The 16367-nt window shown below is 33.9% G+C and overlaps 1 protein-coding gene across 2 annotated transcripts in view; it reads left to right on the top strand.

The window, feature by feature from the left end:
• The window catches only part of RGS7 (regulator of G protein signaling 7), a 500747-nt gene that overhangs the window by 477967 nt on the left and 6413 nt on the right, over window positions 1-16367 (top strand). Inside the window, exons 15-17 of one of the 2 annotated variants that reach the window (XM_039883197.1) lie at window positions 404-590; window positions 3416-3505; window positions 5676-5756. In XM_039883197.1, the coding sequence (XP_039739131.1) occupies window positions 404-590; window positions 3416-3505; window positions 5676-5750 (352 nt within the window). In that variant the 3' untranslated portion in view covers window positions 5751-5756. The remainder of the gene's footprint in view (window positions 1-403; window positions 591-3415; window positions 3506-5675; window positions 5757-16367) is intronic. The other variant, XM_039883198.1, reaches the window with a different exon arrangement.

Below are 16367 nucleotides of genomic sequence, written 5' to 3'. Positions count from 1 at the left end.
GAGCCAAAGAATACAGTGTAATGCATCTCTTTTTCCCCCAATCATATGCTGTAAGCCACTTACCCTTAAAACCCTCCAAACGCCTCTTTCTCGCTAATAAATGGTTCTTTAGCAGTGCTACTTTGCTTCAATAAAATTAAGGCTTGCATAGAATTAGAGCTCTGGCAGATCTGCTTTTAGCAGCGAATTCTTAAAGGAGATTGTTTCCCATATTTCCTTCCAAAATCTTTTATACCTTTGAATATAATAATAAAAAAAATCAGTAAAGGTCTGATATAGGAAGCCCTCAGAGAAAGTGAGTTCATTATTAGGCATCATTGTGAATTGTAGGATCACTCAATAATATAAGAATTTTCGGATTATGAGACATAGGAGTAAATGCTTGGTGTCACATTCTGCACAGGTTTTGGCTAGCAGTGGAGGACCTGAAGAAAAGGCCTATTAGAGAAGTCCCCTCCCGCGTCCAGGAAATATGGCAAGAATTTCTAGCTCCGGGAGCCCCCAGCGCCATTAACTTGGATTCTAAGAGCTATGACAAAACCACACAGAACGTGAAGGAGCCTGGACGATACACATTCGAAGATGCTCAGGTTGGTACAGGTGTGGGGCTTCACGTTATGTTAATATGTGCTCCTGAGCAATTGGCAGTTGAGATACTTTTTTTTTTATTTTTTATTTTTTATTTTTTCACTTTAATTGGCAGCTATGTCTAATATTCCAGGTTAGATAACTGTATGTAAAATAACTCTAATTGACCTAGAAGAGAACAGAGACATTTCTTTAGAGTGACCTGTTTTTAAAGCCTGAGGATGTTTTGTAAATTTGTATATTTTTACATGAAAATTTGTTGAAGGGGAATATATGAAATATTTGAAAACTTTTACTTCATTTTCTACTCTGTTTCTCACCCAATATGTGAGTATGCATTTTTCTAATGATGACCCCCGCCACAGTAACACATACTTGAAATATTTAAGATGTCTTCCAACGTAAAGGTTCTAAGATTCTGATATTCCTAAATTATTCAATATTATGAATAGTCAGAACTAAACTAAATTAGTTTAAAGTTATGGCAAACTCAAACCAGTTTTGCCTTTGATGATAGGATTAAATACTAGATTCAGGCACTTATTCATTTTTTTTTTTTTTTTTTTTTTTTAGTCTGCAAAAAAAAAGAAACTCATATTAAGATATTATCTTTCTAAGACAAATTTTTAATGTTTTCTCAAACTAGACATAATTGCCTCCTTAAGAACAATTTCAGTATCCACTTTCTCTAAAAAAAAGTGAGAGAATATTATTTCCAATGATGTGTTGAAATTGTCTTTTAAATCAGAACATGATACTTCATAATTTTTTAAACTATTTTTAGAAGAGAATATTAACTCTAGAAAGTATCTTGCTTTTTAAATAAGTGTTACTAAAATAAAATATAGAAAACGAAGAATGAGATACACAAATGTCCTTTATTTTTACTCTCAATAGAAAATACATTTCTCCTTGGCTTTAGTTTAAGAAAACAAGCCACAGCGTAGAAAACTAACACAGATTGAAACAGCTACTGACTGCACATTCTCCTTGGCACCAGCAATTATTCTTTGTGGAAATAATTGCATTCTGTGGAGACATATGAGAGAGAGCAGGGAAAAAATTCTGACCACACTACTTACTTCTCTGCTTATTTATCTTTCTTTCAGTTCAAGATAAAGTCTCAAACATTTTTCTAGAGCCAACCGCATGTAAAATGTTTTGAATGACCTTCCTGATGTCTTAAAAGAACATTTTGTGTTATCTCTGCCATTTAAAGATATTATGTTTAATAGGTAGGTCTTCTATAACATGAAAAGGCATAGTTTTCTATAGAAAACAGTACCACTTGACACTAGGCTTCTCTTTCAATTAAGCTCAAAAGTTAAAATCCAGTGTTGTTTTTCTTTTTGTTTTTTGTTTTTTTTTTTGTATGTGTGGTTTTTTTAACCCTATCTTCAGAAATATAATAGAAATTCCTTGCCATTGTTTGAGAAGAGATGCAATGTAATGGTTAAGAAAGCAGATTCTGGAACCAAATGGTCTGGGTTCTAGTCTGAGCTCTGCTCTGTGACCTCTTGCAAATACTTCACTTCTCTGTGCCGCAGTTTCTTCATATTTAAAATGGATCTGAGAATGGCTACCAACGTTGTCGAGGTTCTGTTAGGATTAAATTAATAAATATAGGCAAGCACTTAGAAGTGTGCCTGGCATGAACTCAAGTATACTTGAGCACTTACTATGCACAGCCCCATCCTCTGCTAACCATTTATCATTCCTTTAATCCTCACAGCAACCTTATTGTATACATTAGAAAGTTAAGGCTCACAGAGATGAATAAATTGGTCTAAATTTGCACTTTGTAACTGATAAATCTTGAGCAAGATAGTATCTGAATCCAAAAAGCTTGACAGCAAAATAAGACATGGTCCGCTTTTCCAACGACAAACTCTGATACAGCTCCAACTGCACTACACTCTGTGGGAGGGAAACTTAGGATAGATATTGAGGCTCAATCCTGAATGTTTTGAAGTAGATTCAGTATCTCCAAATTATCACTGATGACATTGAAACTAGGGAAACTGAGTCATTTCTAAAAATATGTATTTTCCCCAAATAAGAAGAGATTGGAACATTCAGATATCTCAAATAGTTCAAAACTCTACTTCTAACTGCTATTTCACTAGACTAGAAAAACCAAGGAGCATTTACGATCCTTTGAGCTGCAATCGCCAGAGCAGGATCTTCCTAAATTGGGTTAACAACACTGATTTGGCTAAATACATTTTTTCTTTGACTTCTTTGTCTACCAATATTTATCATCCAAATAGAACATTGCAGACTGATTAGGATTACATTTTTAATATTTGCCTAATTTGTCACTGAATGATAAAAATAAAAGCACAGAAATTGGGAGATACAGCCACTAAATATCACACAATTTATTTTGACTTGTGCTCTGGCCCAAAGTGGATATAGATGACAGTTTTCCATATAATTAGCACCAAAGAGAGATGGTTCATATGGGCAGTCTGGACCTTCTGAGTACATGTGATGCCAAAGGTATCTAGGATGATTACTCAATCTTGACCTCACATCATTCACTTTTGGCCCAGAGTAATTTTAAAAAATAATAGATTTATTTATATTTTCAAGTAATCCGTATAAATCAACTACTTGATTTGAAATCACTTGATGACATTCTGTTAACCAAATTTTATTTTTTAAAGGAGTAAATATGATTTACGTTCCTTATAGCTCCTAAATCATTTTAAACATTGATTTGTGAATAAAATAATAAATTTGAGGATCTAAATGTTCTGTACAGATAAGGTATTCACATCATGAGAAATAATAAAGAAGCACCTGAACTGTTATTTCTTTTTAGGAGCACATTTACAAATTGATGAAAAGTGATTCATACCCACGTTTTATAAGATCCAGTGCCTATCAGGAGCTTCTACAGGCAAAGAAAAAGGTAATGGTTCTTTGTGACCTTTTTTGATCTATTCTCAGTTATAATTATTTGACATAGTTCCTTCCCATGGGCCCAGGGTATTGGACAAATGGTAAGTGAATACACTCCATAACCCTCCCCCAAACCTTTGCATTTTTTAAGAGCTATTTAATTTGTTTTTGTTTCTGTTTGCCGAAGCTTATTTGCTTTTTTTATCTGTTTCTGTAGATGTTCATGCTTGAAGAAGCTTTTTAGAAGCCGTTTTCATGTTTCATGTTAGTTTTCTATATGCTTAGTTCAAGGAAATCAAAATTTATAATAAAAAAAAGGAAAAGAACAATGTCATTATGTAAAAAACTTGAAGAGAGTGTTCTTTGCCCGGTAAACTAGAATGTATGTTTTCAACTACATATCTCATAACTAAAATTACACATTTTTTAAATGAAAATTGTCAAAATGTAGTAATGTTTGCTTCTGAATATTTTTTACTTGGTAATTATCCTGAAACACTTGGTATCCCCACAATAAATTTTACACACCTAAGATGGTAGCCATGCTCATTTTGGCAGTTGCAGTGGACCACATTATTTAATTAATGTTTATAATCAAAGTCTCACTGTCAATAGCGTCTTATGTCATCAGTGTAATAGGGTATAGAAAATCTGAATATAAACATTTCTTAATGTTAATATTAAGAAATCTTAATGTTAAAAAAAGTTCATAGCTTCTTGAAATTGTGATATGAAATTCTAATTTTATGTAAGTCATGATCATTATTTTAGATTAACGGGATTTTTCACATCCATTGCCTTTACAACTGGAATAGATACTCTGTAGTCGCCTGTCCAATACTGCAGCCACTAGCCATAAGGGGTTATTTAAATTTAAATTAAATCAATTAAGACTACATAAAATTCTAGCCAAATTTTGAGTACTCCATGGTCACAGCTAAAGACTTCTAAAATACTGGACAGCATAAAATGAAATTTCCATTATTTCAGAAAGTTCTATTGGATAACAGTGCTTTATAAAGTTAATACTGTTATCAACAGAAATCTAAAACAGATTGAAAATTATGAGGAAATTCTAAAGCTATGCCTCTAGGTTTTCAAATATTTAGACTTTATAAATGTCAGCATAAAACCTTCACATATCTACTTCATTTCAGTGTAGTTTAATTTTGCTTGAAATCACATTTTATCTTCATATGAAGAGTTTTAGTGTCAAAAATAAAATCACCAATAAAAAAGAGAGCTCTTGACGTAACAAAAGGCCTCCTTAGCGGCTCTCCTGCCTCGCTAGTCCCTGGGGTTTAGGCCAGGGTTTGCTGTTATATCATTTCGTCATCCTCTCTTTTTCTGCTCTGTTTTCCTTGCTTCCTTTTTTTTTATGTTTTCTGTTTCCCTTTGCCCCCTCCCCCCACCCAATATTGAGTCGGGACACTCAATAGATCGCAGAACATCTTTTGAGAAATTCGCACAGAATGTGGTAAGTTTTCTTTTTTGAGGAATTACAAATGCTTAAGTCCAATTAAGAAATGTTCCCAGTTCCTAACCCCACTGCCCACCTTGAATTTGTGATATAACAGCCAAGATAGTGCCTTTATTCAAATTCAGGACTTTGTTCCTTCTTATCTTTCTGTCTCAACCCTTTCTAGGGTAGACAAAGGTGTCACATGTGAAAAACTACACGTACCAAACTAAGGTTTGGAAAGAAGTATCTATTATGATCTATAAAATGAAGAATAATTATTTCTTATATTTTTAGTTTTATTCAATGTATCCATTTCTTTATTAAAGATAGTGCATGTGTTTCTGTGCTCTTTTCCTTAGCTCTTTCTACGGTTTAAAAGATTAAGAACAATGAGGGGGTCTGTGCTTTCTCCTTCTGCAGGGAGAAAGTGACCTAATGAATGGTGGTTGGTGACAAGATGTACCCCACCAAAGACCCAGTGCTATGCTTCTCTTATTCTTTATTTTTCAGGAAAGTGTTGAAAATTATTGCATAAATCATTTGAGAAACCAGTTGATTTTCTACTACTGTTTTCTTAGTATCTTGCCATGTGTTTTGGTGATATATTTGTTTGTGGGGTTTTTTCTTTTTTTATTTTCTTTGTATCGTGCCAGTGCCTTTAAAACGTTCTGACATTGTGTAAGCTCAAACTAAAGCCTTCACACATTTATTTTTATAGGGCAGAAACATCCCTATTTTCCCATGCCATAAAAACTGTACACCAACACTGAGGGCCAGCACTAACCTGTTATGAAAAGAGGTAGAAAAATCTTGGTTTATACTCAAGTTTGTCTGCATCGTCTGTTGAGTTGTGTGGTTAGTTCCATGCTGCTGCTGTTGCTGCTGCTGCTGCTGCTGGGGTGTGAGAGTGTGTGTGTGTGTGTGTGTGTGTGTGTGTGTGCACGCGTGCGCACGTGCGTGCTGTGGCTTTTGCTGTGATGGCTAGTTAAATGGAGTTGTGTGTGTAGAAATCTAAGCAAACTGGATTCAAAAAAGATATGGTGTTTGCTTTTAGTTTCCTTCAAAGATCTTTGTGGTGGGGTTCATCGGTTCTACTTGTGAATCGTCAGTTGTGCCTGTGCCCGGAGTATTTGAAAGACTTTAAAAAGCAGTGTATACTTTGAACATTCAATGTGATTGCACAAATTAAAGGGCTGGAAAATGCAGGACTCCAGGAATTAATCACACTATGAACTTCACAAAATTTTGGCTGGCCTTATTGGAATCTCTGACCTTTAATATAAAATTTTCCTAAAGATGCCTCATAAGATACCTCATATCTTTCATGGGAAGATAAGAACAATGTAAAAGAAATGCCTCAAGATTTTGCTGTAGAAAGTTGCACAGTGCTCTGTGTATTGTTTAAAAATTGTTTCAAATTCATCCTTTTCTGACATAATGCTGTCAGAATATTGTTCTTGAGATTAAAATAGAAATTTCTGTGACATGATTAGAAATAATAATGCAATATAAGTAGATGGAAAGGGGAAACAAAATGGCTGTCTTTCCTCCAACACCATCCCCAATTCTGACCAACTTTCTCAACTCTTAAAATAGCACCACATTTGTATGTTTGTTTTGTTTTGTTTCTTAGATTCCACATATAAGTCAAATTATATGGTATTTGTCTTTCTCTGTCTGACTTATTATACTTAGCATAATACCTCCTAGGTCCACTCATGTTGTCACAAATGACAAATTTTATTCTTTCTTATTGCTGAATTATATATACATATATAATTATTTCTTACAATTACAAACATCTTCTTTATCCATTCACCTATCAGTGGACACCTAGGTTGCTTCCATAACTTGGCTATTGTAAATAATGCTGCAATGAACATGGGGTGCATATGTCTTTTCAAATTAATGTTCTCATTTTCAGAGATGTGAGAAAGGATGGGTATAAAAGGAGAAAGGAATAAGAGGTACAAATTTCCAGTTATAAAATAAGTAAGTTACTGGGATATAATGTATGGCACAGGGAATACAGTGAATAATATTATAATAACTTTGTATGATGACAGATGGTTACTAACTTATTGTGGTGATCGCATTGTAAGGTGTACAAATGTAGAATCACTATGTTGTCCACTTGAAATTAATATACCATTATATTTCAATTATACTTTAATTGTAAAAAATAGCACCACATTGTTACACACTGCAAACTTTAAGAAAGGATCAATAAGAAACAAAGGAAAAAGAACTTTAATCATCTATACCTTCAAATCGAAATTTACATGTCAAGTGCCAACTATATTCCCAACATCATGCTATGTCTTGGAAACATGGAAATGGTAGAGACCTTAATTTCTAAGGTATCTAATAGTAGAATCAAAATGTTATGATATACTGGAGAATGATAAACTATTTCTGCTTGGTGTTAGGGTGGCAAGGGAGCATGAGTAATATGAGAATTCCCAGAGGAAATTACATTTAACTGGATAAATAGGATTTCACTAGGCCAAAAAGGGCTACCATCCTTTTAGGGAGAAGGAGAAATGGCTGGAATTACTGAAGGAAGAGAAGTTGAGTAACGTGATACACACACACATATATATACACAACATGCTAATTTTCAGATAACCTTCAGACACTATTGTTTGGGTTTAATTCTTTTCCATCCAAAAAAATTAAAAGTAATCATTTTTATTGAAATTTTGTTTTGGTAGTAATCTAAAGAAATAAAGTAAGGAAATTAGAAAGGCTCTCTGATTTTCTCAGTAGGTTACAAGTGATTGTGTTTATTAGTCATGAGAAGTAAATTTCTATCCTGAAAATTATTTGTATACAAAAATAAAAATTAATATACCATATGCATCATTAAATTTTATGGTAGTTAGCTTCTATTAAAGTTCCCTTTAACTTCTATTCTCATTTCTTTTTTATTTCCTCTTGGTTCAGTGATCCTAAATGTTATGATTAATTTCAGGGCCAGCAGTTGTGTTAAGCATCTTAAATACTTATGTAATAAATTTTATAGGATACCTTTATAAGATCGATAAAATAATTTAACACAAGATAATAAATGAGTAATTTTATTATAATCAGTAATTTTATTAAAATCAGTAATTTTATTACAATGGAAAAAAGATGGAGTTTAAATAAACATTTTAAAGGAGTCCCATGTGCGGGTTGTTCTAGTAAATACAAGGAGACTACAAGATAGACAGTATCCAAGAAAGAAATGAAATAGGGAAAACATAGGTAAACAAATACATGAACTACAAAAGGAACTGGGAAAAATGAGATGATAATACTAATAACGTGCATTTATTGAGTATTTGCCGTGACCAGGCCCTGCACTAGTCACTTTATATTACCTATTTTAATTTAATCTAACCCTACAAATTCACTATTATTGTATTCATTATTTTACCCATTTTACAGGTCAGGAAACTGAAGGGTCAGAGGTAGTACATAATTTGCCCACAATCAAAGTTAGTTAGGGAGCTGGCACTGACCCAAATTTATTTTGTTCCCAAACTCTTTCCCTCCCCACTGCTCATCTTGCTCCTTAATATTCTTCCAACTGGTAGAAGATAAATAAATCCTGCCACCTGATAATATATATCCTCTTCTGCGGTCTGAGTCCATTTTTAATTAGTATGTATTTGTAGAAGTTGATTTACATACTCCAGCATATTTTTATAACCTGGCTTAAAAAAAATATTATCACTGTTTTGTTTCACACAAAAGTCAAAAATGTTTTGCTGGACAGATCTTCCCAATACCATTGGAACTTCTGTTGGTTACTGAGACTAATAAACTCTTTGTCCCGTTACAGAATAATTATAATAAAATGGCTAAAAGTTGCATAGCATTTTACAGTGTTTCAAGGACATTCTTTTTTTGTTTGTTTTGTTGTTGTTTATATACTCAACAATCTTTCACATATGAGCAAATTGAGCAATAATATCACAGTTGTTGAGTGTTAGAGCCAGGAAGGGAAACAAAGTTTTCTAACTTTAAATCCATTACTCTATATATAGATTACTCATTTTCTTTCTGTTATGCCCAATACTAGAGTGATAAGAATAACTCACACTTTTGTGTTATACCTTCACCTTGGCTCCTCATCTTCAGTGATCTCATTTTCTGTGATTTACTCTTTTATAACTTTATTTATTTATTTATTTTGCCATCAGAGAAGTCTCTTAAGGTCTTTCAAGGGTTGCTATGTTCTCTCTTACCTTTAAGTATTATTCTTATTAAGCTGACTTCATTCTCTTTTGACAAAGTTCATATGCTGTATTAATTGTAATAGTTTTTTCTTCCTCTATCACTATCATCAAATCTGACACCATTTTTCCAACCATTAAATTATCATAGCATCTGTCTGCAACACAAAGGGAGAACAGATTGGAAATGAGAAAAACAAGGTAGGAGGATTTATCAATCACACCTTCAATCAAAATTCATAAATCATGTGCCAACTGTATTACTTACCTCCTCTCCTTAGTTTGTGTGAAGCAGAAATTAAATCAGTTTATCTTTGGGCTAGAAAAGTAGAAATGAGAATTAGAGAATGTTGAATTCCCAAGAACTCACCTAATCTAACCTTTTTTGGAGAAAAAAATTACCCTATCTCAATAAATACAATTATCTACATAGCCTTTAAAAGAGTCGGCAGAAAAGATACACTGACCACCGTGGCTGCCCTGTTGTCTCTGCTCTGGTAGACTTATGCTAGTGTGTTGGGCTTGGAATCTTTGCTCCAGAGATGGCAACAAATTACCAGAAGTTAGGGGGACTGTGAGAGAGAGTCTCCCCAACATTTAACAAATGGACTAAGTTGGCTCTGAAATCAGTTGATGTTTTGGTTCAACTCTGTGTTTAACTCTGTAACTCATTAACACATATATTGATATTGATATTGATAAGAACAAATGCAAATATGAGTCCTATTACTTGTATGGAGTGAGAAAGATGCAATACTTAGTTCTTTTAGGATTGTTCTTTTTAGCTAAATCTAATTAAATTCTTTAAGCCCATTATGGAGTTGCTGACTGACACGCTTAATGCAGATTTTTCATAAGCAGCAAAATGTGGTAAAAACAGCCCAGGCCTGGAAGCCTGACATTTTAATATTTAGGATTGAAACCAGTCCCATGCTTTCTTGCCACATGAATTTTTAGAAATCAGTTAAATTGTTGAATCTCAGTTTCTTCATCTGCAATCTTTCTATCGAGAAATAGCTCAAATTAGCACTTTGCACAAATACATATAAATATTTAAGAAATGGAATTATACTTTAAATATGCTTTTGAAATATGCTTTATTTACTTAAATTGCATCAAAATATCTTCTAGGTCATTTTATATTCTTCTACATGACTCTACTTATTAACTACACAAAGTTCCTCTGAATGGATATACCCGTAATGTATTTTTCCAGTACTCTGTTGATGGACATTTATGTTGTTTTTTCTTCCTGCCTGCCTGCCTGCCTTCCTTCCTTCCTTCCTTCCTTCCTTCCTTCCTTCCTTCCTTCCTTCCTTCCTTTCTTTCTCATTGCCATTACAGATCACGTGTGATAAACATCTTTAAAGTTAAATATTAACTTTTTTCTTATACTATATTCATACACAATTTAATTGCTTCGGTACATGGAATGCAAAATTATAAAAGAAGGGGCATCTATTTTTCTCTCCAGCTTATCTTTACTTTTTCTCTAACACAAGGGAAAAATAACTTATTGTAGAAGGCAGGAATCAGACTTCGTATCTTGGTTTTCAGATACACTTGTGTTTCACATTCATCATAGGCCTCTCTTACCAATAAGTTCTCACTCTCTGAGGAAATGCAGTCACTTTCACTGTAGCCTTATTTCATTATTTCAAGACACTGTCGCAGATTCTACAGATTATTTATCTGGTCAAGAAGTGATTGCTTAACTTGGGTTTGAATAAATGTAAAATCTAGCACAAATTATCTCCATATATCCTAACAACCACCAAAACTGTACACCGAAATCACTCTCTCCACCCAGCATAACCCTCTAATAATACAGAATTCAGCTTTGGGAACTATCGCTCCAGACCAGCAATGGAGCAATGCTAGCAGCAGGACAATGCAGGGTCAGAGCTACCCATGGGGACTCCGCAACGGCTCGTTTGGTCTGGACGTTGGTCCTTAGTGTTGAGCCTCCTGGTCGAGTGCTTTAGACTCTGCTAGTTGGGCTCGTGGACACGTTAGTGTAGATAAGCTACATCGGTAAGGATCCTGAAGTACCTGAGAAGAAAATTTATAAATTCGTCACTAGGTTTATTCACCATGCAAAATTCCAATTGAGAACATCGACCCGGTGCTGCTCTAGGATCCACTTGTATGCTACATTTTTATTACTTTTATACTATTTTACTGGTTCCCATTTATCCAACAGATATTAAGTTTTGCCTATATGACATGTTATACGCTATTCCTATATGATTAAAAAGACAGCCTGCCTTTACTTTCATGTCTTTTGATATCATTTTCTTCTACAATGAAATAGAGACAAACCTTAGAGTATTCAGAAAAGTCATTTTTCTAAATTATAGGTATACTAATACAGTTACAGCATATTAAGACGTCCATGAAGTTAATGAGAGCCTCTATTTACTTAAACATCTCTGTAATGAAGTAGATCATCTGCCTCACAGAAACATCCATCATGATATACAAGTAAATTAGCAATTGTGAGAAGGAAGGTTCCAGTTTGCATCTGAGCACTTGTGAACTCACCTTAAGGAAAACTTTGTGCATATTCTTTTCTTGTTAAGTGCTGTAGATTTTATGATTTGGGATTACAGGTATAGGCAAACTATATTAGCAAATTCTTAGAACACCTTAAGTAAATATAATTTATAAACTGGTCATTGGATTTTCTCACCATGGATATTACCAGTAAACACATAAAGTGAGTCTAGTCGAAGATGAACTATTTTCTCCTCTTTTTTTTTCTTATAGACCTGAAACTCATCTCATTTATCATTTTGTTGTTGGCACATATTGCTATCCACCTTGTTTTATTGAAATTGAAACTGCTGGTGGTGATAACTTGTCTAAGAAAGAAATTTTAGGTTCCCTGTAGCCTGATGTAAGTCAACTGGTGTGACATATGACAGACCATGTGCCCTCTTCAGTTTGAACAATGTATCTTTATTTTCCCCTAGTAGATCATTAGTTCTTAAGCTGCCATTCAAGTTCTATAATCTGTGAATTGTATAGCAGGTAGGTCAGAGAGTACCCAGGACAGCCCAGGGGCTCCTAAGGAAAGTTTCAAGGTTGCTGAGTAGTGGAAAACATCCCCCGCACTGCTACATGTGCCAGAGGCAGAAGTTTCAATGGCATTTCCCAATGTCTGTTCCAATATACCTGAGGCCTTGGGCTTATGCCAGTGGCTGTGAAACCCCAGCTACCTGTGTAGTTGGAGACCATCCCGGGGACTTTTTGTAATAAGTTTACAGCGCAATAGTACCCATGTATCTATCCAAGAACTGTGGATTCTTTTATTAAACAACAACAGCAAAAAAACAAACAAACAAACAAACAGAAAACACAAGTTATCAAGCACTGCTGTGGGTCAGGTACTTTGCTTTCTATCTGAGACTACAGAGATAATGAGACATAGCCACTACTCTTAGGTAGTTTATAGTTTATAAGAGGATAGATATGAAGAGAAATAAATAATTTGGAGATGCCACTAACTTATGCACCTAAGTTGATTCATTCTTCTCATGAAAGTTAACTGTTTAACTAATAGAACTAGCTTTCTACTAGCTCACTCGTGTAAATTGTAATGGTGCTTCTTAAAGCAGCACAGAGTAGGCAAGTGGAAGAGCTGAGACCTAAGCAAGAGCCCTGCCTACTGATAGCTGGGGCAGCCAGCCCTGAAGAGGGAGCGAATAAAGGTGGAACCAGAAAGAGGGACGGGGCACTTGACACACTTAGTTGTTTTCCAGATAAGGACCGCCATGGAAGTTTCCAGTTAAATGAACTTAATACGGAAAACGGTAATCAGGAAGATAGCTAGTGTTCTGGATTTACGCGATGAGCCTGGGCCACCTTCATCTATGCAGAAGACAAGGGTGGAGAACGAGTTAAGAGAACCTAGAGATAGGAGGATATGTTTGCAGAATCAGCAGCTACCATATCAATTCACATTTGATGATAACAACTAGAACTTTTGGCCATGAAATAGAGGAAGTGAAGGAGGAAGAGTAAGACTTTTAGCACTAATAAATGTACATGTAGGCTAGAACATTTTTGAGCCAACTTTACTGAGTTTATAGTAGAAAATTAAAGTTCAAATGATCCTAATTAGAAATCGTAAGTTATATAATATTTAATACATCATTTTACATTATTGCTTTGATTTTATTTGAAGATATGTGAACTTGAAGTATTACTCAGATATAATTTAAGTCTTATATTAAGGTGCAAATCAGAGTTGATAAAACAAGTTGTGGAAAGTTTGTGCTTGCTTATGTACTTAGCATTCCAATGTTTGACAAGTACTTGCAAATAGTTAACTCTTTTGAACATTTCAATTTTATTTTATTTATTTTATATTAGTTTCAGGTATATAGTACAATGGTTAGACATTTATATCATTTATAAAGTGATCTCCCCAATTACTCTAGCACACACTTGGCACTACACACAGCCATTATAATAATATTGACTAAATTCCCTATGCTGCCCTATATCCCCGTGGCTGTTACATAGCTACTGATTTGTACATATTCATCCCTTCACCTTTTTTATCCAGCCTCCCAACCCCACTCCCCTCTGGCAATCATCAGTTTGTCTTCTGTATCTGTGAGTCTATTTTCATTTAGTTTCTTCATTTCTTTCGTTTCTTAGATTTCACATATCTTTTTCTTTTTCTGTCTGACTTATTTCACTCAGCATAATACCCTCTAGGTCCACCGTGTCGTTACGAATGGTAAGATTTCATTTTTTTTAAGGCTGAGTAATATTCCATTTTTTTATATGAACCATAACTTCTTTATCCAATTGTCTATTGATGGGCACTTACATTGCTTCCAAATCTTGGCTACTGTGAATAGCACTGCCATGAACATAGGGGTGCATAGATCTTTACGAATTAGTGTGTTCATTTTCTTTGGAAAAATACCCAGAAGTGTAATTGCTGGATCAAAAGGTTGTTCTATTTTCAAGTTTTTGAGGAACCTCCAAACTATTTCCCACAGTGGCTGCACTAATTTGCGATCCCACCAACAATGAACCAGGATTCCCTTTTCTCTACATCCTCACCAAAACTTATTATTTTTTGATTTAGTGACGATGGCCAATCTGACAAATGTGAGGTGATATTGCATTGTGGTTTTGCTTTGCATTTCTCTGATAATTAGTGACCCTGAGCATCTTTTTATATGGCAGACAATCAGGTCTTAACCTCAGTATCAATCTCAATTACCCCACTGAGTTAAATGGAATTGAGTAGAATTACATAGTTGAATAGAATTTCATCAATAGTCTAAGGGCAATGTTTCCACATTCTTTTTATAAATTTGTTTTACTATAACTAGGACAAATATGAATGGAACTTAAATTAATAAAGATTGGTCTTTTATATCTAGATTTAATTTTTATTAAAAGTAGATTCATATGTTAACTATCTGTAGGTATAAGATCACTTACTAGACAACCCTATAACATAACCAAAGTCATCTATTTATTTTCTCTTACCCGATCTAAAGCCACATGTACTATCATATGTGTTCCTCAGCATTCTTTTATGAAATATTTTTTAGAAAAGAAAGTCATTTTTATACCAATAACAGCAGTGGATGCAATTTTACTTTTTTATAATTTATGTTAATATTTAGAGGCAATAACACTAAAGTAGGCAATTTAAAATAGCTAAATAATAGACATTGCTATCTAAATTGCATACATGTTTATAGATGTATGTATATTATATTTATATCTATAGATGCCCTGCTGCATTTTCTAAGGCATTTGGCCAGGACCATATGGCAAGCTCAGATTGGGCAAAACCCCATATTTTCTGCAGTGTGCATCGCATTTTGATGGCTATTTTTGACATTGTTGTTTCCAATAATAAGGATCTAAGAGTAATAAGAGCAAACATTGGGCAATTCTAAATACGATAATTATACCTATAATTTCAGCCAGAAAAGACCATTATTAAAATAGGCTTGTGGCAGTTATTAGAAATTTAAAACATCACTTCCAAGCCTCCCCCTTTTTATTTTTTTGGTTTATCAAGTCATTCTGGTTAACGGACTTTGGTATTAGGAATTTTTTTCCCATTCATTTCATCAACAGTTAAAAACAAATTGCCCAATAGATATAGCTGAGTTACACAGGAGAATAACAAGCACCAGTTATCAAGATTGTTCACTTGAAACATACATATTAATATCTAGAAGGAACATGTTTATAACGCTAGAAATAAAAGACTACAAGGAAGTGTTCATCTTTTCTAATTGTTGAATTGCTTGAACGTATGATTATATCAACTCTGCTCATTTTCTTTTCATTTCCTACAGTTAAAATCTTTTGTTCACTGTTTTTCTGTGTGGTTCAACTACCCATATTCCATATCTCAAAATCACCAGGGGCTTGGAAAATGCAGATTTTGTGACCTCATCCCAGACAAACTGAGTTAGTTTCCCTCTTTCTCTCTCTCCCTTTGCTGCTAGATTTTTGGTTTATTGTTTATTCATTTTAATATAAGTTTGGTTCTTTATCCTTCTTTCCAATAAATGTTATCTTATGAATTACAGCTTTACATAATTTTTGTAGTATCTTTTTGTTACCCAGTCTTTTAACGAAGATTGCCAAATTTTCATCAGACATGCATTTTATCAGAATTCCATCAGTTTAATCATACAAATTATCGATTAAAATGCCATAAAGAAGAGGGAGGAAGACAGAGATCCACTACTCCGTAATTAGCACACCTTGAAGATAATTGTTTATTTAGTCATGAACCTCATCTCTGTCTTATCCACAAAGACACCATGAAAGACAGCTACATGTTGCACTTAAAGAACCTTTGTTTAAAGCAATCTGCTTTTCTCAAGTCTGGCAAACTCTTTTTAAAAATGACTAAATAATCATGCAAATGATAAAGACCTAATATTTTTATATGAGGAGTTCTTTGCAAACAAATAATTAGAAAAGCAATATGCCTTTAGAAAAATGAGCAAAAGACGAATAGTTTTTACAAAGATAGTCAATAAGAGAAAACAAAAAACCTATCTTTATTAATAGCCAAGTTGTTCAAAAAACAACAAAATAACTTTTGTCTTCAAATAGCTTAGTTTTTAAAATGATAATATCTAGCGTCAGAAAGGAGGAAGAAAATTGGTGGTTTCATACACTGTTAA

Source organism: Pteropus medius, unplaced genomic scaffold, assembly GCF_902729225.1.
Source record: "Pteropus medius unplaced genomic scaffold, Ma_sr-lr_union100, whole genome shotgun sequence".
NCBI classification, from domain to species: Eukaryota; Metazoa; Chordata; class Mammalia; order Chiroptera; family Pteropodidae; genus Pteropus; species Pteropus medius.
Note: the sequence above shows the minus strand (reverse complement) of the source record. Positions and strands in the feature narration are given on the sequence as shown.